Consider the following 23768-nt stretch of genomic DNA (forward strand, 5'->3'; position numbering starts at 1 on the left):
AAAATGTGGTAAGCCCAGTGCATTAGTCTAAAAGATACACACTGCAGCTAAGGTGTATGCAGTACATTGGTACATTCATACATTCAATGGTCACTTTTATTAGAAAATTATACCATTACTTGGTTCTTAGAACAGTCTTGATTAGCATGGCATGGATTAAACAAAGCATTGGGAACATTCTTTGAAAATGCTCATCAAAGTTGGCATGAAAATTTTTGATTTTCTTGCAAATAACAATGAAAATATGTCGAACACCAACAAACAAATTGTATTGTCATGCCCTTAGAAAAACTGTATTAAGTATTTAAAAAACCTATTTGGAAAATTGACTTCTGGTCCTGAAAGCATTATTTTGTTTTTGGATGCTCATGTTGTCATTTATACAGTAGGACCTGGGGGCGGAGCTTCGTGAACATGGTGAACTGTTACAGAACAAGTGTAGAAAAAATAGACTAATCTTACCTAATTGACATTTAAGAACATGGAAAAGATATCCAGTATAATAAAAAGCTGTTGTTTTTCAAATTTTAATAGCTACATTTTTATACATTACTCTGCCTTATCAGTATTGCTGTTAAACTTTATTTTCCAGTTCAATTCAATTCAATTTTATTTGTATAGCATGTTTACCAGTGAACAGCTTAAAGCAGCTTTGCAGAACACAAGAACTATAGTACAAAAAGATTATTATACGAAGAATAATAGTATACAAAAGTCATTCAAGTCATGGCCTAATGGTTAGAGAGTCTGACTCTTAACCCTAAGGTTGTGGGTTCGAGTCTTGGGCCGTCCATGACTAAGGTGACCCCCCCCCGCTACGCCCTGGGTGCTGCAGAATAAATGGCTGCCCACTACTCTGGGTGTGTGTGTTCATCCACTTTATATGGGTTAAACGCACAGAACAAATTCTGAGTATGGGTCACCATACTTAGCCGTACATCACTTCACTTTAATAAAAAGATTAAAATTAGACATATTTAAATGTGTTTGTATTTATCCCTAATGAACAAGCCTGAGGTGACTGAGGTGACTATAAACGTTTACTTCATGTACTTGTTGTATGTATGTGGCAGGTCAGGTGTGGAACTTTTTCCATCATTGTTGAAGGGAGGACTGCGTATCTTTTTGTTTCTACCACTCACAAGTCAAATCAAGTCAAGTAGATTTTACTGTCATTTCTCCAGGACCCTGGTGCTACATAAGACAACACTTTTGAGTTAAGCAGTAAATTTAAGAAGTAAAATGAACCTATTTGCATAAAGTGCATGTGTGCAGCGTTGTACAAACAAACGACAAGAGACAGTGCAAACAGACAATACAGTACAAGGGCAATACATAAAATAGTACCGACCACTATACAGTCTGTGTGGTTGCTCAGTGCAAATATGGATGCTTTGCTTTGTAATCTTATGTAGACACATGACAGCAGCACATGACGTGCGTGTGTGTGTGTGTGTGTGTGAGTGTGAGAAAGGGAGAGAAAGAGAGAAAGAGAGAGGGAGAAAGACAAGAGAGAGAGAGAGAGAGAGAGAAAGACAGACAGAGAGAGAGAGAGAGAGAGAGAGAGAGAGAGAGAGAGAGAGAGAGAGAGAGAGAGAGAGAGAGAGAAAGACAGACAGACAGACAGAGAGAGAGAGAGAGAGAGAGAGAGAGAGATTCTGGGTATATGAGGAGCCAATACAGTTCTACAGTCTGGTTTTGAAGGCTTTGAATGTTTTGGTACATTTTTCCACGTGGCAGGACGGTAAAAAGTGTGTGTGAGAGGTGTGTGTGGTCACCCACAATGCTGCTGGCTTTGTTTTGCAGATGCAGTGTGTTGTAAATGTACATGACAGAAAGAAGAGAGTCTCTGATGATGTGACTAGTCACGTGACTATTCCAGCAAACATTCAGTCCATTTCCCACGGGAATATATTCTATTTATTTTTATTTTATTTTTGTTCTATCGCTATTCATATATTATAATATCGTTTGTAGATTGCGTTTTTGTTTTAAAATAATGCATTGAGATTTATGTTTCAGTGACGTCATTTCCGCCTGTGGAATTGCCTAATTGTACCCCGCACGCGCTCAGACCACAGGTGCTGTATGTTGTAAATGGGATCAATGGTGAAGTTTAAAAATGTTAGGAAAACTATATAGACTGGTGTTAGACTATGTTTTTATAACATCCTGCGGGTTACTGTTTTGAAGTATGCTTTCCTTTGATTAATAAAATGCTGTGTGTTTATGTTGGTCAGAAACAAGTGCAGTGTTAATAAGGGCAGGGGGTCACTGTTCAATGTTTACACACAAACTACAGAACTGACAGTGTGTTGTGATGTGGAGTAATCCTTGTCTTGTCTGTAACCAGTTTAACCTGTTTTTAAAATTATTTTTTAAAACTACAAGCTCTATTTTGATAATTCTGGTGGAATATGTATCTCTCTCTCTCTTAGTGTGTGTATGTATATGTGTGTGTGTGTGTGTGAAAGTGACGTGACATACGGCTAAGTACGGTGACCCATACTCAGAATTCGTTCTCTGCATTTGACCCATCCAAAGTGCACATACACAGCAGTGAACACACACACACACACCGTGAACACACACCATTTATGCTGTGGCGCCCAGGGAGCAGTTGGGGGGTTCGGTGCCTTGCTCAAGGGCACCTCAGTCGTTGCCAGCCCGAAACTAGAACCCACAACCTTAGGATTACAAGTCAGACTCTAACCATTAGGCCACGACTTGCCCCATGACTTCTGTGTATATGTGTGTGTATGTATATATACTGTATATGTGTGCATATATATATATGTGTGTGTGTATACAGAATATATATATACACACACACACACACACACACATTTTGCTGTGTTCCATCTTCTCTTACTCACACCTGGTTATACGTACATATGTATACATATATAGTCACAGACTGCTCATCCTTATACCTTTGAAATCTGCAGGATCTGATTGTGTTTGTAATGTGTAATGGCTGATTGCTTGTGTCAGTTCTGTTTACATGATTTTTCTGTCTGTTTACATGTTTTTTCTGCTTGGTGTTGAAATTGTGTTTTGTTTAGGTGGAAATGGTCTTTGTAGCCTTGTATCTAATCTTCTTCCTGTATGTCTGGTTTACACTGGTTTGTGTAGACACATTCAGGCTTTGTATGCTTAAAAAAGGATTTATGATGTCTGTTCTGGCTCTATGGTGAAACGGGTTAATAAACTGCAGGTATGTCGAATTTCAACAATATTACCGCTATCCAATTATATACAGTATTTAGACTGAATCGTAATTTGCAATTAGATTCAATGTCAGTCTGTGACATGTTACTGTATTGACCCAATAGGAATCTTATTGGATTGATGGCTGATTTGGGAATTGCATCGTCCTGGCTTTGGTGGACTATGTCTGCACTTTAGTAAAGACAGGACAAGGATAAATCACAACACATTCTCAGTTCTGAGTTCTCTGCCTCGCTCACATCCAAAGCTGACCCTATAGGAATCTTATTGATTGCATCTAAGAATGCGTGTGTGTATTGTGCCACAGTGTAATGTGATGCATGTTTTGATGGAAAGGAGTGAAATGTGACTGTCTGTACGAAAGAGAGTTTTAATAGTAAATATTGCTCAGAACAGCTTTGGATGTGAGCGAGGCAGAGACTACAGAACTGAGAATGTGTTGTGATGTGATGTGTATTAATCCTTGTCCTGTCTTTACTAAAGTGCAGGCATAGTCCACCACAGCCAGTGTTGGTGTAGGAGTTTTTTTGCAGCACAAGATGAAGTACGCTACATTTGTGGTTTTGGTCCAAGACGATGCAATTCCCAAGTCAGACATCGATGCATCCTCATGCTCAGTGCTCCCAGGAATGTCACTAGATCCAGCACAACCTTGATCAAGTGGTTACTGAAGGTGAATGAATACAGAGCACAGGAATGCATATGCAATGTACATCTTACAAGTCTTAAGAAACAGTCTAGTTCACAGCCACTGGCTAAAAGTAGTGTTAAGTCAGTGCAATAAACATTAAACCGTTTAAAGTGAAATGCTTTTCTGTGATGACAGAAATTCTATTTCTCACAGGATTAGACTTTTCTACTCTATTCCAGTCCTCCAAATGAGCATGTGTGCTTAAATCAAGACCCCTGATCTTTTGCTGTCCTCTAGTGGTGTGACAACAACCTGCCACTTTGTTCCTCATTTCACTGAAACATCTTAACACATTTCTTTGTCACATTTGACTTTTATGAAGACATTAAAGATACCCATACATTGTTAAAACACATACAATAAATTACTTTACTGATAGATAGATAGATAGATAGATAGATAGATAGATAGATAGATAGATAGATAGATAGATAGATAGATAGATAGATAGATAGATTGATTGATTGATTGATTGATTGATTGATTGATTATTCATCCCAGTGGCAAATTCCAGCAGTATCAACAAACTTATTCTGAAAAAAATTTAAAGTATTACGGTTAAATTTTACTCTGCATGCAGGCTCAAGTAGGCAGAAATCATTTATTGCCATTTAAAATCATAAATTAGAGCAATCATTTAGTCATTTATATGAGAAAGTTAGTAAAAAAAATATGTTAACAAATAGTCATCTTAAAAAAATCTGATCTTGACAATGTTTTTAGGTAAACATGAAAAAATTGCAATAAAAATTAAATTCAAATTTTAATAATTACATTTCTGGATCCCTCGGGATGGGTAGAAAGAGAGAAGCAGTGGAGAGGAATTAGTATAGCTGCCGTTCATAATATTAGCAAGCACTAGATGATAATGTGTATTTGGTCAGATGTATTAGAGCACAATATTCTGGGATGTATTATGTATATGCCTGACTAAAGAGATGAGTTTTTAATCTACATTTAAACTGGGAAAGTGTGTCTGAGCCCTGAACACTGTCAGGAAGACTATTCCAAAGTTTGGGAGATGAATACGAAAACGCTCTACCGCCTTTAGTGGACTTACTGTAGATATTCTGGGAACTACCAGAGTCCTAAGTCCAGAACATGAAGGATTGTAACATGTTAGAAGACTAGTTAGATGCATGGAAGCTAAACCATTTAGAGATTGTACGTACTATAAGTAGCAGCAGTTTGTAAACAATTCTAAACTTAACAGGTAGCCAGTCTGGGTTATATGGCCACATTTTTTGTCCTGCCATTAATTCAGGCAGCAGGTAGGTACATACTAGTTTAAAATCATGTCATTGTGAGAGCAAGTGAAGACATTAACAGGTTTTACTATCACAGCATAACTAAAAACGAGAGTCAGTAACCACCACAGGCATTAAGGTCTACTTGTAGCCTTTAGAGACCTCCAGCCGGTAGAGTTTTTCCCCATTCCAGCTTCAAGCTCCAAGATCCAATGATTTTTATTCATCACATACACAGTAATATACAACATACAGCTTGCAGTGCAATGAACATCTGGTCTATTCATCCTTGGCCTACACTGTATGCATATAAATAAAGTAAATTAATAAACTACATGAAAAATATGATTAATAGAAATAAGACATAAGAAAAAGTAAGAATAACATGAAAAATCGAAGACAATGTCAAATAGTGTTATATGTAGATACCTAAGTGACGTAACACTTACTGTACAGTACTATCAGCCTGGCTAAAATGTGTTTATTGCTCTGCCTGGGAATATAAGACAGAAATGGCAAACATTTGAAATCATTCTGCACTTGTGTAGACTTTGAAGATCTTTAATTAATTAACTATTTATTACCGATGCTAGTTAGAATGACTATACCTTAATAAATATAAATAGTAAATATAACCTTGAAACATGCAGTTTGAATGCAGTGCAATTCAATTGTGGACCTTGAGGACTTAATAGGAGGCTTGTGCATTCACAAACATACTGTAGATCTGCCTATTGGATTACAGTCAGTTTCCAGGTATGTGAGCTTCAGGGTACAAATTTTGTCGTTATGCACAATACATGAACAATGCCTATTGTTCTGCAGGCAGTGACAACTAAGACTTATGTAAAATAAGTTAACCACCTGCACACCACCTGCTGGAGTGGCACATATGAATGCATGCATGTGACATTTAATTATTTACATACACACAAAAATTCTATTGTCCTATACAATGTATGCAAGAAACAGGTTTCGTCATTTCAAATCAAATCAAATTTTATTTGTCACATACACATACATACAGGGTACGATATGCAGTGAAATGCTTTATGCAACTGTCCGGTATAATAATAAAGAATATTAAAAAAAAAAAAGTATAAAAAGCAAAAAATAAAATGAGAATAAAATATTAAAAAAGTATAAACTATGTAATAAAACTATAGAAAAACTATAGAAAAATATGAAATATATTGAGAATATGAAGAAATAATGCATATACATAAATATACATATACATAAGTGTATGGTTTTTAAAGATTGTCCTTAAAGTGTCCAGGTGCAGTATGGTGTGTAAATAGTGTATAAAGTGGCACTGTGCTGTGCAAGTCCAGAGTTAAAGTGACAGTGACAGTCCAGAATTAAAGTGTCAGTACAAAAAAAGGGTGTGTGTGTGTGTGTGTGTGTGTGTGTGTGTGTGTGTGTGTGTGTGTGTGTGTGTGTGTGTGTGTGTGTGTGTGCATAGAACAGTGGGGATGGAGAGAGAGGTCCAGTGTTAGATCCTGGGTGTCTCCTGGTTTAAGATCCGGATAGCCTCATCCGGGAAGAAGCTTCTCCTCATCCTCCACCTTCCTCTGCTTGATTTGTGAAGATAAAAACCCAAATCTGGTTTGGCAGGCGTTCGTTGCTGTTTCCCTTTAATGTTTTGATGCTGTTCTACATGCAAGCTGACCGCCTCCTTCTCCTCTTGCTCTCTTCTGCACCTGAAAATCCGCATCCGCATGAGCTATGGCACAACTCGAGGTGGCGCTCGTGCAGCTGTTTATGCGCACTCTGATTGGCCCGAGCATCAGTCTGTCAGGAGGCGAGAAGTCGTCCTCCGAAAGGCACCGGTGAACGCAGGCACGGGTTTAGCGCGAGGGGAAAAGACGAAGGGGAAATAAGCATCATGCCGGAGAAAGCGGTAAGCGCGCGCCAAACTTTCACGCACTTTACACACGCGATTAGCGCGTATCGGTGCTGATGTTACGTAACGTTTCACATGTAGCGCAAAACGTGAGCGCTGCTAAAGCGCTGTTTGTTTGAGACTCAGCGCACAACTTAATGCCGCATTTTCCACACAGCTATGAACTGGATTTGGTAAAGTAACTGGAGTCGCTTAGCTGAAGAAAGCACGCGACCGCATAACAACTGTTTATTATTATTATTATTATTATTATTATTATTATTATTATTATTATTATTATTACTATTATTATTATTATTGTTGTTGTTGTTGTTGTTGTTATTTATTCTTCTTTATTTTATTTTGTTATTATATTTTTTTCCTTTTATTATTTATTTTTATTATTTATTATTCTTTATTATTATTATTATTATTATTATTATTTATTTTATTATTATTTCTTTTTATTTATTATTATTATTATTATTATTATTAATACGACAAATATTATTTTCACAAGTAAGTGCCACAGTATTACCTTCTGACACAACATAACAGTTTACAGAGTAAAATGTGATCATGAGATTTATTGCACAATATCATGTGCTGAACCTTTCCTCTAAGTCATTCATGATGCACTATGAAAGCTGCCTAAATTCACTGAATATTGACACTAAGCAGCAGCCCTTAAGGGTTCTCTTGTCCCTGTGGTGGAACCCTTAAAGAGTAGACCCATATAAGTATATTCTGTTTTTTGTTTTGTTTTGTTTTGTTTTGTTTTGTTTTAGAAAGATAAAAACTTAAAGAACGTTCGATGAACAAACAAATGTATCTTCTGATCATTAAGAATCAATAATATACAATAACTACTGTTTATTTTATGTACATTAATTGCTGTTTTTGTTATTATTAGTAATTAACAGATGTTTAATAATCTATAATTTACTTGTTTTTATTGTGGGGCAACAAAATTATGAGGCATTGTGAGTGTAGTATCAACATTGATCCAAATTATGGATCAGTAGCACAAACATCATTACTAAATCCTGTTTGTCTGCTTTACAGGATCCCAGGCTTGGTATTGAATAAGTACCCTGCACATTTTACCATTTTCCCTGCTGTATAACATCTGATGAAACTAATCATTTAATTAATGCTTTGTTGAAGTGGGTGTGTTATATTAGGGACCCTGGGATCTATTTCATTCATTATTTTAGCAGTTAAAATATTGTTACTGAAATGCTCATTCATAATTATTTGTCTACAGGTTCAATATTGTATTAAGTCGTATTATTTATATTCACTTAAGACCTGCGTAAGAGGAATGATTCACATCAATGTGCTAAAATTATTTAATATATTCAGTAAAGGTGTTCTCTCCTTAACAGATTTTGAATGTCCATGGGGATTCTTCTTCCCAAGCAATCCATTACCAAAGCCAAGAGTCTTGGAACAGCCATATATTTCAAGTAAGTGTGTGATAAATTAAATGGCTCCCATAATGGAGGGCACACACACAGTGCTCTGTCTGCACAAACGAATTGAGGAGGTTATTTACATCAGCCCATACTTCCCCAATAGGGGAGTGCGAGGCTTTACACGCAGAGGCCACACCTCTCATCACTGCCAGTCACTGTTCACCAATCAGCATGACCAGAAGGTTGAAGATCATGCAATGCAGAAACAAAAGACTCAGTCAAACAAACCAGCAAACAAAGTCTTGCAGTCCTGTGAAGCAACACAATTTTTAGCTGAAATTCACTTTCTGTCTGAAGAACATTGGCAGCTGATTGTGGATCTCCTGTCTCTATGTGGTGACTGTGCATCACGAATCAGAATGGGCAACAAGGACGGCAAGCTACAGGCTCAATTTGAAGGGCATGAAATACATCCTGTTCAAAGTGCTATCAGCAGCAACCTTCAGCATACCATGTCTTTGTCCCCAGAACATAAGAGGCCTGCTTCTGGGGTTAGAAAAATCAAGAAACTAGGTAGCAAGAAGATGGACACTGCTGAGGAGTTCTTGCAGGCTAAATTGAAAAAGAAAATACAGCCCATCACAGCTTCGGAAATGTTGAACAATTGCCTGGATGCAGACTTTCTTGAGGCAAATGAAAACCAAAAGTTGCTTGGAACCCCTGCTTCTGTGCATGTACCACATACCCCTGGCTCCGACTCCTATGCCAGTGTCAGCAGTGAGCCACTTCTCACAATGGAAGAACCCTATCAGACATCTCAGGAAGCCTGGGACTTCATGGAGGACTCACGTCTGTTTGAGCCAGAGATAGACCTCTGCACCGAATTCACTGAGTTTGAAGACCAGTTCTGTCTGAGTTATGGAGCATTTTCCCGTTGTCTCACAGAAGCGAAACAGTACCATACCCATAGGGAGCAAATGACCAATGGAAATAACATTGCTTTAAGTGGAAAAACGAGTTCTGCTGGAAAATACAATTTGCAGAATAATTCTGGAGGTAAGACTGGAGTTAGTCTGTATGATAACATGAACAGAAGAGACATAGTTGTTGAAGTGGTGGCCAAACGTAAGGAATTATCTCATTTCAACCATGAAGGCAAAGAGAATTCCGCTGACCTCATTGAAGTAGGGCCTCATACTGATAATGCTAGCTCTGCATTAGGACAAAATACTTGCCAAGTTTTGAGACAAGAAACGCTAAATGTCCAGAACAATGTGGAATTAAATGTTAGAGACAGACCTTCAGAAGCAATGACATTTCCGCTCATCGATTCTCAAAAGCAAACTTCCAACCTCAGGCCTAGGACCAAAAGCCCTATATCTCCTTCCCTTTCTGGAGTTTTTAATTCTTCCTACCCTCCATCCAACAGCCTTCAGAGTATGTCCCCTATCTTGTCACCACTGTCATCCAAGCTGCCCAGTCCCCAGCTGAACCACCGCATTGTATTGCTGCCTAAAGAGGATGGGGGTAAGGACACAGATCAAGACATGTGGTTTCATGAAACAGCTGGGTCATGGTTTAAAGCTGGGGACCAGCCCAAAAACCCAATGGAGGCCACAGATAAAAACGGAAACCAAAGACCTATCACTAGGATGGACCTAAGCCTCAGCAAACAGGGATCTGGTAACTCTACATGTATCAACAATGGTACAAACGCTTCCAAAATTACAGGTGAGTTTAATATGGTTATTATATGATAAATATATTTACCCAGTTGGCATCTGGGAGAAAGGGTCTTGGGTCCTTGCAAGAGGGATTATTTATAAAAGCTACTATATTTAGTTATCAGAGAACTTTTTATATATACAAAAAAAGAACTATTATTTAACTTAATGGCATCAAATATTTAAAGTCTTAATCTATGGAATATTATAAGGGAATGTTATTGCAGCTTCGTGTTGCTCCAAAATGAAACAAACTTCGCTGTAGTGTAAGTTTAAAATAAAATGATTCTGCTTCTGTTTTAGCTCATTCTAATTCTGTTAAGACACAGCCTCCTACTGTACCTAAAATCAATATGGTCACTGTGTTGCTTCTTTGTTCTCATTTGTCACACTGAGGAAAATGTATAAACTCCAGCTTTGACAGTTTACTTCATATATTGTGTGTTACATCCTGTTGAGGAAGCTTCCCTGTTATGATCCATTTAATTGAACCAACGCCAATGTCAATTCATGGGGAAATTATCACATCTCAGTGGATTTTGCAATATGCTTATTAACTATTTGGCAGCATAGCCCACAGCTTTGTGTGGTTTGGACTGAAAAGATGATGTCACTTTTCCTAGTGCTGCAGTGTCCAGCCTACAACCCGCTTACCATATCATATGATCATAGCTTGTTATGGGTGGCAGTGCAGTTCAAGCTATTCTACCTTGTCATTGTGCATGGAAAACTCTGTCGTTCTACTCACAGTGTCAGACTATTGGTTTAATAACGTTTTTACACTGAGGATGTTTTTTCATAATTTCCTTGTAGCAAAAAAACAACAAAAAAAAAATTGGCAGTGCACATCTAGGGTCATATTGGTCAAAGTGATTCAATTTATAGTTAACAAGCACTACAATAGAGCAACAGTTTCAGTCTGCCATCTGTAAAGCCTTTTAGCCTGTAGCTGCTAGCAGAGATGGGGGACTCGAGTCATATGACTTGACTCGAGTCAGACTTAAGTCGCAAATTTGAGACTTGCTTAACAAATATAAAAAAAAAAGAATCGACTCTACTTTGACTTGACATTCATGACTTGAGACTTGACTCGGACTTGAGTTAAATGACTCAGAGATGGGGGACTCGACGTTAGTCACAAATTTGAGACTTGCTTGACCAATATTAAAAAAAGACTTGACTTTGACTTGACATTCATGACTTGAGACTTACTTGTGACTTCCTCGACCTCTGGCTGCTACATAAAAGACATTATCGTGTGGTTTTGTTTAATTTTAGAAGGACGTTCCAACGGACGGTCTAGATGGCTAACACTCCTGGAGCATTCTGAGTGAAGATAGAGTCTTCCTTCTTTTAATAATTAATTGCTTCTGTAAAGTTACCAGGGTGAACAGCAGCGAAAATAGAATAGCTAAAACACTGGGGAGTTTTTTGGAATGCCCTTTACAGTTTGCCCTGACAGAATGACATCCCGTGCAAATTTAAACACAGCAACAACTAGCATGAACTGAGCATTTCATTAACTTCATGGTAAACAATTTAATCTTTTGGAGATCATTGGGAGATCAGAAAATTGAATCAGGACAACGTGACACATATCCATGGCTAGGAGTATAGTGGAACTTTGTGGAAGTGATAGTTGGCATACTTGCTTTACTCTTGTCAATCACAGAGGCATGTGGCAATCGTTGACATTTCGTATATGGAAGAGGGCAGATATGGCTTTCTCCTGAGGGAGGAATGCTGTCCGGTGATGCAACATGTTCAAAATGATGATGACGAATGGCTGAAATCGTTCGAAACAAATCTGGTGAACGGCTTCACGTCTCTAAAGAGACACGTTTGCATTTATCCTCCATCATTTACTCTTCTCTATATGATTTGACTTAGACAGAGTGGCAAAAAGCATCCTGTGTTGAATTGTAGCAGTCAGAGGCTACAGTATGCTACATCCTGCCTCTTAACAACACTAAGAACAAATCCGAATCTAACGGCACTAACATTTTACCCATCTGCGAATAGAAAGGTCCAGTTCTCCAAAGAATTTTTCAGCTCTAGAGTTTGTAGATGATGCAGAAGTGTAAAACTCTCTAAAACTCGAGTACTTTGCACTGATCCTGCATCTGCTCTCTTGCACAAACTTAATTTTAGTAACATCTAAATAGTATTAACTAATCAGTCTGTGGGTCATATGAGACCGATCACTCCACAGAGAGTCAGTTGATATAGTTTGTGGTTACTTTTTCCCCCAGATGTCAACAGGGAATGAAGGGAAACTCTACTCCTTATATTTGATTTAGTACTCATGAACAACCCCAGACGCAGCTCGTTTCATTTCTGTAAGAGCTTTTTGTATTTAAAAAAAAAGGTCAAGAACCTACTCAGAGTATTTTATTTCCTTAGTTTGTGGTCAAAAGTTTTCATCGTACAAATAAATGTACAATGTAATGATAGTTTAATTAATAATGCATTTGAGATATTGCTTTAACTGTATGTTTGAGTGCAAAATGTAAGCTTTTGATTTGTACTAGTGCTTTTTATAACAGAAGATACTGTAAGCAGTGACTGCTGGTCACAATATTGAATCACAGGCATAATATACCCTACTATCTCTCAGTAATTAGATCTTACTATTCAGATATCCTTTAACGCTGAGGCTTAGAGCTCAGGGGTTTTATTTTGTTTTTTTTTAAATGAAGTGTAATCAAATTTTGCCTCTTATATTGTATCATTCTAGCCAGCTCTTTTGTTTATACCACACAAAAGCATTGCTTCTGCCCAGTGGTGTAGTCTACGTGATACGCAGGTATACGCCGTATACCCACTAGGAAATGCCAAGGATACGTAAGGATACGTAACAATATCGTTTTGTGACAGAACTTTCATTTATAAATTCACCCCGTCTGTGTTGCGAACACAGACTGTGGTTGCGATTGCGAATCACTAACGTTTTTGGACCATTGGGGCTTCCGTGGCCTGTGACCTGATCTGACGTCACCTACCAAGGAGGAAAATTATTTGCTTGGCGGTGTTTTGTGGCGCAAATTTGAAATTAACTAAGTAATGTAAAAGAAGATCTGATACGAAAGCAGACTCAAACTACACCCTAAGTGTTTTCGGAATCCTGCGCCTAAAGCTACAGTAGCTTCGGGTGACATTTCACCCACAGCCCGAGTACAAATGTATTTGGAAAGCTTTGTAAACTACCAGTTCATTCAGTTCATAATATTCTGCAGAGTGTTGGTGATAAAACTGAACAAATGTTTATTGTTCACTCGTAAATGTACATTGAAAATTGACAGCTGATAAAACCTGTGCTCCAGGTCCCACATTCATATAACATTTAAGGCTAAATGTAGCTCTTAAAGGTATAGTTTAGTTCACCCAAAAATGAAAATTGTGTTATTTCCTCACCCTCAATTTGTTCCAAAACTGTATGAGTTTATTTCTTCTGTTTAACACAAAAGATGATATTTTCAAAATTGTTGGTAATCAGACAGTTGGCAGCACCCACTGACTTTCATAGTCTATATTTTTTCCTACTGTGAAAGTCAATGGGTGCTGCCAACTGTCTGATTACATTTAGCCTTAAATGTTATATGAATATGGGACCTGAAGCACAGGTTTTATCAGCTGACTGTCTTTTGTTGCTTATAATAAATTGGAATGTTGATAACACATAAGCAGTCTTTAATAATGCTCTAAATTACATGTAGATGCATATTTTATGCATTAGTGAGTGTGGTGGTGCCTATGGGGTGTCGCTCTAGGATGGGTGCGTATGAGGCTGGGGGGGGATCACAGTATACTCACTACAAAAAACTAGACTACACCACTGCTTCTGCCCTTTTTTCACTACCTGTAATTTATACTTTGATTTGATAGCTTTTCCTTGGTCTATTTTCTTCTAGCTTTTCCTCCGAAGGCATTTTGATAAATAAGTTGAGCAAGTAATCCACTTCTTTTGTGTTTCTTATTTCATTATTATTTGTATTATTTACAGTCCTTTTAGTTAGCTTTCAGGCTGCGTTTTGGCACAAATTGTCAATTGTTCTTTTGAGGAAAAGAAATTGTTACTCATCAGACTGAAAATGAAAAAAAAAACATGGCAGGCTGATGTTAAAGATTTTAATTCCAAAGTTAGGGAGTAAAAAAAGGTTCTTATATTTCTTGATAAAGTAAAATAGATGAGCTCGCTGGCTGTGCATCGGCAGTTTAAAATAAAAACTACAACTTGACATGATGCTAGCTTTAGATGTCACTCTGTCAGTATGAGTATTAATGGGCTGATGTGAGAGCACACTGTGTCCTCTCTTTAAAATTCTAATTTAACTGGAATTATGGGCACATCACAAAGGATTACACTCCCGACACTCCACTAGAGTATTAGGACAGTAAAAAAGGATATTGTTCAACTACATTACACTTGACCTATTTGGATGTGCTTGAGAGAAATGCAGAGGTTAGACAGATGCTGCAGCTGTTTATTCTGTAGAGTGCAGATGATCTAATTTGACACTATTTACAATATTTCTTGGTCTTTGTATGAACGATATTGCACTTCAGTTGGTCTAACAAGGTTTTTCAGAATGAGTTGTATGGCCATGCAGAAGGGTTATATTTCTGCTATTTGTACGTAAAGGAGTACAATATCCAGTACTCATATTTTTCAGCCTTCAAGTCAGCTGAGGTGTTACTTCAGCTCTGTTACACATGCCTGCTTCATTTAGATCACAAGGTTCAGTTCTCAGCTTATTCTTGCTTTAGAAGTAAAACAAGCTTTATTTACCAGATATACATTGCAACTTTTCTTTGCATATCTCATTTGTTAGGAAGTTGGGGTCAGAGCACCATGCACCATTGGAGCCCTATACCCAGAGAGGGTTAAGGGCCTTGCTTAAGGACCCAAGTTGGAAGTTGCAAGGCTTGAAACCCAAAAAAATACCACTTTTTAAGATTGCTCTTTTTAATTTCCTCACCAGCCTTTCTTGTGGTCTCATGATGTTATTAACAAATAAAAGCAGTAATATTCACAGAAAATGTGAACAAAATCAAAAAGTCTAAAGCGTCTCCCATGGCCAATGAGATTTGAGCATTCAACCCTGCTGTGGCGTAACCGAGGAATAAAAGGCGAGAGGACATATAGAGAAAAATGCCATGCATTAGAAGCTGATTTATTTTCTACAACAGCACATGACCAGAAGTGTTTAATTTCTCTTGAAGATACTTATAGTAATTCACAGGAAGATTGTATTCGATATCTCCCGTAGTGGCTGAACATGCACGCGGACGTGGAAAGGTTTTGTATTTTGAGGACAAGTTCAACTGAGGGCATGCTATCCAGACAGAAAGCAATGCACACACACATATATAGCAGTGTAACATGCCCTTGGAACAAACACACATAGCAATGCAAAGAGAGTGCTGCTTATGTGCGCTTAATAAGATGGTTTTAACGAACAGAGCTAATTGCCCATGACTTGGTCTGTTTTTTGATTATAGCAGCTAGTACAGCTTGCTCTGGTGGAACTGAGCTCTGCTTCACACGGTCAGTGCACTGTTTGTTTGTGTGTAGCTTAATGACAGGTGTGTGTTAACATATCAACTAAGACTGTTCTCAAACCTGGTCGGAAATCATTAACACCTTCAGAAACCGATTAATTCATACACGTGGAACATTTCATGCCATATCTAGCTATTTTGCCTATATTTTTCCAAATGCACATTAAATATTTGTATGTGGTCATGTCTGTTTTAGTCCACAAGGTGGCATTATTTAAAAACCATTGCCAAATTGATGAGTAGGCGTGTCCAATGTATATTGTGTTCTGACATTCTAGTCATTCAATATTATGTCATGCATAATATTTCTAGCTGTTTTTCATGTCTTTTTGGTCTTTTTTTGTTTTTTTCTTTCCAAGCTTTCAACAACACATTTTGTTGTAAGACATATATTCAGCTTTGACAGCAAAAATCTCAAGCATTTTATAATCAATTATATATATATATATATATATATATATAATTGATTATAAAATTTATTTTATATATATATATATATATATATATATATATATATAATTGATTATAAATTATTTATATATATATATATATATATATATATAATACATTTTATAAGCATTTATCTGTGAAATATTTATATATATTGTGGGAAATGTGGAATTGGACTTTGTCCAAATGCATGACAATTGGGCTCAATTTCAGTGTTTTTGGTGTTTTTGGTCTTGCTTGTGTGAAATAAAGATGTGTAATAAAACAAGGGGTCTTGCCATATGTTGGGCTTAAAGATGTTAGTGTTTCACAAGTAATATGTGTTCTGCCACAAGAATAGTGCTTTACTAATGACCAACACATTGGCCAAGCTTTAGGGAAAAAACCCTTTCATGTTGGGGTCAGTTGAAGTATATATATATATATATATATATATATATATATATATATATATATATATATATATATATATATATATATATATATATATATATACTGCTCAAAAAAATAAAGGGAACCTTTAAACAACACAATGTAACTCCAAGTCAAACACACTTCTGTGAAATCAAACTGGCCTCTTAGGAAGCAACACAGATTGACAATCATTTTCACATGCTGTTGTGCAAATGGAATAGACAACAGGTGGAAATTATAGGCAATTAGTAAGACACCTTCAATAAAGGAGTGGTTCTGCAGGTGGTGACCAAAGACCACTTGACAGTTCCTATGCTTTCTGGGTGAAGTTTTGGTCACTTTTGAATGCTGGTGGTGCTTTTACTCTAGTGGTAGCATGAGACGTAGTCTACAACCCACACAAGTGGCTCAGGTAGTGCAGTTCATCCAGGAAGGCACCTCAATGCGAGCTGTGGCAAGAAGGTTTGCTGTCAGCGTAGTGTTCAGAGCATGGTGACGCTACCAAGAGACAGGCCAGTACATCAGGAGACGTGGAGGAGGCCGTAGGAGGGCAACAACCCAGCAGCAGGACCGCTACCTCCGCCTTTGTGCAAGGAAGGACAGGAGGAGCACTGCTAGAGCCCTACAAAATATTATAGTGCGTGGAGGTTGGGCTGTAATTTGCAGTGTAAGCAAATGTGCTGAGTAATTTAGCCAAAATTTGCAGTCAGCATTTTAAGGCCTGGCAGCTTCAGGCTGGAAATACATTACCATAATGCAGATCTTAAGTAGGGTTTTTAGGCGTTTTCTTAATAACGCCGTGACAGAATGAAAGAATACGTTTCATTTTTTTATATTCTGTCATTTTAAAAATAGTAAGGACAAAAGTGTTTTTTCTATCATTTTAAAAATGAGCTGATGTGTAAAAATGTAATGGGCGTGATGGTTCAGTGGTTAAGGCTTTAGTTTACTGATCAGAAGGTCAGGGTTCGAACCCACAAGCTGTTGAGACATCAATGTTGGGTCCTTGAGCAAGGCCTTTAACCTCAGGGGTGCCGCACTATGACTAACCCTGCGCTCTAACCCCAGGCTCATAAAGATCTGTGAAATGCGAAAACATAAAGCATTTCACTGCATGTCATGTGTGTATGTGACATAAAATTTGAATTTTATTTACAAAACACTTTTGCTCAGTATTGTCAGTCTTATTTGACAGCAATGCCGTGTGACTCACGTGCAAAGCAGAAGACAACGATAGTAATCAGTATCGAGCGCAAGGTTCATGTCTTTACTATACTGTCAGTGTGTTGTTATTTTTTTTAAAGCCACTCATTAGAAGTTTGATCTTTGTGTGTTATTTGCACACTAATGACCAGAGTAGTTTGTGTAGAGGAAATTATGGCGCAGTGTGTGGTGTTGCTGCTTCACAACTCCAAATGTCTGTGCGGAGTTACATGTGTGCTCTCTGTGTCTGTGTGGGTTCCCTCAGGGTTCTCTGGTTTCCTTCTAACATGCCAATAGGCATCTCCCCAGTGTAGACTTCTCAGAGGGCCCAGGATAAAGCACTTACTAAAGATGATTGAAAAGATTAATTGCGATACATCATAGTATGTATACATCAAGAGACGCTGGCTCAAAACTACTTCATAATCCAAAAGCCAGTGTGAGCAATGTAGTAGATAGTCTCTTTTTTAATATGTACATCAGGTTATAGTTTAATAACAGAAAATGTTGCTTTGCACTGTTTAACTGATATCTGGTGTCACCCAGATGAGAATGGGTTCCATTCAGGATCTAGTTTTCCTGAAGGTTTCTTCCTAATAACATTCTAGGGAGATTTTCCCTGCCACTCACCTCTCTAGCTTGCTCATTAAGGATAACTTGATGTATTTATAAATGTAAATTTTACATCCTGAATTGATCTATTTCTGTAAAACTGCTTTATGACAACGCCTACGGTTAAAAACGCTAAAAAAATTAATCGAATTGGTGTGGTACACAAAAATGAAACGAATTAAAAAGGTAGGGTATAAAAATATTTTATTTATACATATTAATGGAGGTCGATATCGATCGATAAAATCGATATCCTGAATTTATGTATTTCTATACAGCTGCATTGTGACTATGTCTATTGTTTAAATCACTATAGATAACAATTGAATTGATTCAACTTGATATTCATTTAGTTATATTACAAAAGAGTAGCAGGTTGTAGTGATTTAAGTATAAATGTATCTTGTGTAAAAAACACAAGTCTATCCCTTTCACTAAAGCTAGAGCCGGATGATCGATTCAGTTCTGCTTATTCTGAGCTTCCGTGCTGTGACTTGTAGAAATGCACCGAGTCAGTCATAATGGATGGAGCATAAATCTGCCCCGCTCTGACTTGTGACCTGTTTTCTTGGGCTGCCCATGTTTACGAGCTTTTTTGCAATCAGACCAATCATGCAGATTTCAAGCAGGAATAGCCAAGAACATTGGGAATATAGCAATATTTATTTCTAGGTAGTGCAGCAGTCTTTTCAGTACTGATATGAAATGTTTTTAATGTTTGATTTAAAAAAAAGGAAGTGAACGTTAGAGTTGTCCATTTATCCTAGTAGCTGGTTTTTAATAGGATGAAACTATATAATAAAGGACGCAAGAGCTGTTAACGGCACTGACACTCTCTACGGCCATTTGTGGACTTTTAATCCTTTTAAAAGTATTTCATTACACTCATAGTATAAACTTGAATTTATTTTAATTATACTCAGCGTTTTTATGTCTAAGATGTTGTTGTTGTTTTTTTTTTTTACTAAAGTCAACAGAAAGAAAGCTAAATATATACATTTGTGTACATACATATGTAGAAAGGACAAAAGTTGCTGAAATGGTGCTCTAAATATTTTGCAGAAGAGTGCCTGAGACAAGAGGAAATGTGGTTGCTGGATGGTGAAGGCGATGGCGAGGACTCCATTTCCCATAAGCCTCTGTGTCGGGCCACAAGACCTGATCACCTGGAATTTTTAAGGATAACACCGCCAGATGATGATATCATTGGAGAAACAGTGTGTTACACAAAACACAAGTCAGGGGTAAGTGGAACGTGCACACACACACACACACACACACACTCACACACACACTCTCACACACACACACCCTTTCACACACACACACTCTCACACACACACACACACACACACACACACTCTCACACATACACACACACACACTCTCTCACACCCACACACACACACACACTCTCACACACACACACACACACACACACACACACACTCACACACACACACACACACACACACACACACACACTCACACACACACTCACACACACACACTCACACACACACTCACACACACTCACACACACACACACACTTACACACACACACTCTCACACACTCACACACACACACACACACACACACACACACACACACTCTCTCACACACACACACACACACACACACTCTCACACACACACTCTCACACACACACACTCTCACACACACACACTCTCACACACACACTCACACACACACTCACACACACACACACACACACACACTCACACACACACACACACACACACACACACACACACACACACACTCACACACACTCACACACTCACAGACACACACACTCACACCGCTTCTAAGCTCAAGACAGCAAGGTTCTGTTACTGTTGGTGGTGGTGCATCTGCACTGGATCGCTAATCTCTTTATACATCCTGGCTGGTGCTGTTGTTCTCTACAGTGCAAGCTCTGTCCGGCTCTGCTGTGTATCTGGTGTTGTGTTGTGTGTCGTCTGGGGGTTCACCAGCATGCTATTTCCAGTGGCATTGTAGGTAGGGTTTTTAACAATACCAGAATATTGACTACAATATCAGTATTAGATAGACAGACAGACAGACAGACAGATAGATAGATATGTGCATTATGTTCATTGTCTGTAACCAGAGTAACCAAGATAATATAAAGATTATATACAGATAATTCACATAAACTGAGGTAAACTTGGGGTAAGTACTGAATGTACAGTTATATACAATTTTAACTGGGAGAAAAAGATGTAGCAGAATGTAAAGGGTGAAGCAGAACTGCAACGTGATTACAGACAGTGACGTATTAGTGAGACATCAGGGTTCTAGTGGTGTAGTGTAGTGGTTCAGGATGTCCTATTGTTTTAAATCTGAATTCTCAGTATGTGTTATTGCACTGGGGGGGGCACGGTGGCTTAGTGGGTAGCACGTTCTTCACACACCTCCAGGGTCGGGGTTCGATTCCCGCCTCCGCCTCGTGTGTGCGGAGTTTGCATGTTCTCCGGTTTGCATGCGGTACTCCGGTTTCCTCCCCCGGTCCAAAGACACGCATGGTAGGTTGATTGGTATCTCTGGAAAAATTGTCTGTAGTGTGTGAGTGAATGAAAGTGTGTGTGCCCTGCGATGGGTTGGCACTCCGTCCAGGGTGTATCCTGCCTTGATGCCCGGTGACGCCTGAGATAGATGCACAGGCTCCCAGTGACCCGAGGTAGTTCGGATAAGCGGTAGAAAATGAGTGAGTGAGTGTTATTGCACTAATAAAAAAACACCTTTACATTTCTGGAAAATAATAACACGCAGCTTTTGTACTCTATTAATCTTTATATTGTTCTTCATATTAACCTTTTGTTCTATGTTCTTGCTCTGTAAAGCTGCTCTGAGACGATGTTAATTGTAAAAAGCGCTATACATATATACATATATAAACTTGAATTGAATTGAACAGCATTATTCATGTAAATGATTTCATTAACTAAATAGCTGCAGAGCCACCAAAACACTTATTCCCGGGAGAAATCGTAATGTCTTGATGTTTTCACGGTTGTCTTGATCTCTCTGAGAGAACTAGACTGTACTGTTCCCATTCACTGCGTATTTTGTAAACAATTACCTAAGGTAATATTTTCCCAAGAAAGGTCCAGGTCATGTCAAGTTCTTACTCTAATCTTATTAATGTTGTCTTTATGGTCCAGTTTTGTACCTTTAACCATTTTAAAGGGCCTCTTCATTCCTATTGCATACAAAATAAAGAATGATACAATTGATGCATTTATTTTTAGAGCTTTACTGTATAAACATTTTGCATCCACTGCCTTTACAATTCACTGACAATTTTGTTATCATCTCCTCATTCACAAAGCATCGCACAAACAATACCACTCCAATACAATCCCACACTCAATGAGGATTCGATGTTGTGTGGGATTGTACTGGAGTGGTATTGGACTGGTATTGAATTTCAATGGTTAAGGTGTTGGACTACTGATCGGAAGGTTGTGATTTCAAATCCCAGGTCCACCAAGCTGCTACTGCAAGGCCCTTAACGCTCAGTTGTATAAAATAAGATAAAAAATAAAGGCTAATTGACATAAATGTATAGCTACATCTATAAGCAAACATCTTTCGACTGATTGTTAACTAAAAGTGTTTTGCAGATTTATGTTGCAGATTTAAAACACACAGATGTACCTTGGGTTCTGAGTTAGATTGAACCCTGAACATACAACAAACAAACTTTAAATACTGTTGATCTCTTCAGGATTTTATAATGAGGTCATGCTCTCTATGGATTTCTGAAACTCCTTTTGTCTGTGACGGTTCCCGATTGCCAACTTCCGTTCTCAGTGTCAGTGACGTGACATACAGCTAAGTGCGGTGACCCATACTCAGAATTTGTTCTCTGCGTTTAACCTATCCAAAATGCACACACTAGAGGTCTTCACGGGTCCACTTAGATCTGAAAACTCGAGGACCGACCCGGGACCTGAGCGGGTTCGGGTCTAAAAGTTTCACGTGTACTTCGGGCACGGGTCGGGTATAATAATAGCGTCATCGGGTCTCGGGTAATTTAAAATGAATGTGTTTTTTCCGAACGGACCTGAGAAGACCCGAACTACTGTATCTCGTGTGTGTGCATTGACTCGAGTCCTTTTCCATCCTCTTCTCTGTTTGCATCGGGTCGGACTCGGGTCTAATTTTTTTCGGGTTTGTCTCGGGTCAGGTTTTTATTTAAAAAAAAATAATAATAAATTATGCACGTCGGGTTCGGGTAAAAAGTCCTTCGAGTCACTTGGGGTCAGGTACATTTTTTTAAGACCCTAGAAGACCTCTAGCACACACATACACACACACACCATGAACACACACCCGGAGCAGTGGGCAGCCATTTATGCTGTGGCGCCCTGGGAGCAGTTGGGGGGGTTCGGTGCCTTGCTCAAGGGCACCTCAGTCGTGGTATTGCCAGCCCGAGATTTGAACCCACAACCTTAGGGTTAGGAGTCAAACTCTTTAACCATTAGGCCAAGACTTCCCCCATAATATAATTAATCACTGTTACTTCTAGGTTATAAACCACTAGGTGTAAAGGTACAGTCTGAGACCAGTTGTTAATGTTCCCTTGAAACGGTGGTATGCAACTACAGTATGAATATTAACTCTTTTAGGGTATGGGATTGTTAAGCTTGGGCTTGGGCTTGGGCTTGGGCTTGGGCTGACATGAACAAAAGGCAGGGTCTTGTCATTTCTTACACTAAGCTATACTGCTAGAGAAATTAGGTCAGAATATGTAGCTTTTATATACAGTCCATAATTTTTCATTTTATTTATCCTATTTGCACTGATTAGCGAACCGACCTGAAAGGAAGTGTAGATGTCGAGAAGGAAAGGAGTTTTTGTAGTTTTGACACAACTTTATAGCGTAACATAGATCCTTTAAATGAGTGCGTCTGCAAAAAAGACACAGAATTGTACATATCTGTTGTATATATTTGTACTTATTTATTAACCGGTGAGTGATTTGGAATGTTCAGAAGAATTGGTTATAGAAATCGAGATCTATAGCTAATATGTCTCCCAAATGTCAGCATAGAAATGACTTTCTCTGGCACCTACATGCCTTTTTAAATAAAGAGCAGAACCATTTTAATTGATCTAAACCGGTAGGACAGTCTCATACTTTTTTTGGGTGTGGACTTTACACCCAAACACAGACACGCCCATTCATTATGCAGGTCTGTAATAGCAAGTGTACACACACACACACACACACACACACACACACACACAAGCAGGTGAATCCATATTGTGTCTAAAAACAAAATAAGGAAAAACTAAG

General features: G+C 38.2%; 1 protein-coding gene across 2 annotated transcripts in view; it reads left to right on the forward strand.

Annotated features, from left to right (window-relative positions):
- Positions 1-6577: 6577 nt before the first annotated feature.
- LOC113660284 (formin-like) overlaps positions 6578-23768 on the forward strand; it is an 88488-nt gene continuing 71297 nt past the window's right edge. Inside the window, exons 1-4 of one of the 2 annotated variants that reach the window (XM_047821335.1) lie at positions 6578-7072; positions 8443-8523; positions 8636-10203; positions 19500-19681. In XM_047821335.1, the coding sequence (XP_047677291.1) occupies positions 8450-8523; positions 8636-10203; positions 19500-19681 (1824 nt within the window). In that variant the 5' untranslated portion in view covers positions 6578-7072; positions 8443-8449. Of the gene's footprint in view, positions 7073-8442; positions 10204-19499; positions 19682-23768 lie in introns of both variants that reach the window. The other variant, XM_027173643.2, reaches the window with a different exon arrangement.

The sequence above is a fragment of the Tachysurus fulvidraco genome, chromosome 12, assembly GCF_022655615.1.
Source record: "Tachysurus fulvidraco isolate hzauxx_2018 chromosome 12, HZAU_PFXX_2.0, whole genome shotgun sequence".
Taxonomy (NCBI): domain Eukaryota; kingdom Metazoa; phylum Chordata; class Actinopteri; order Siluriformes; family Bagridae; genus Tachysurus; species Tachysurus fulvidraco.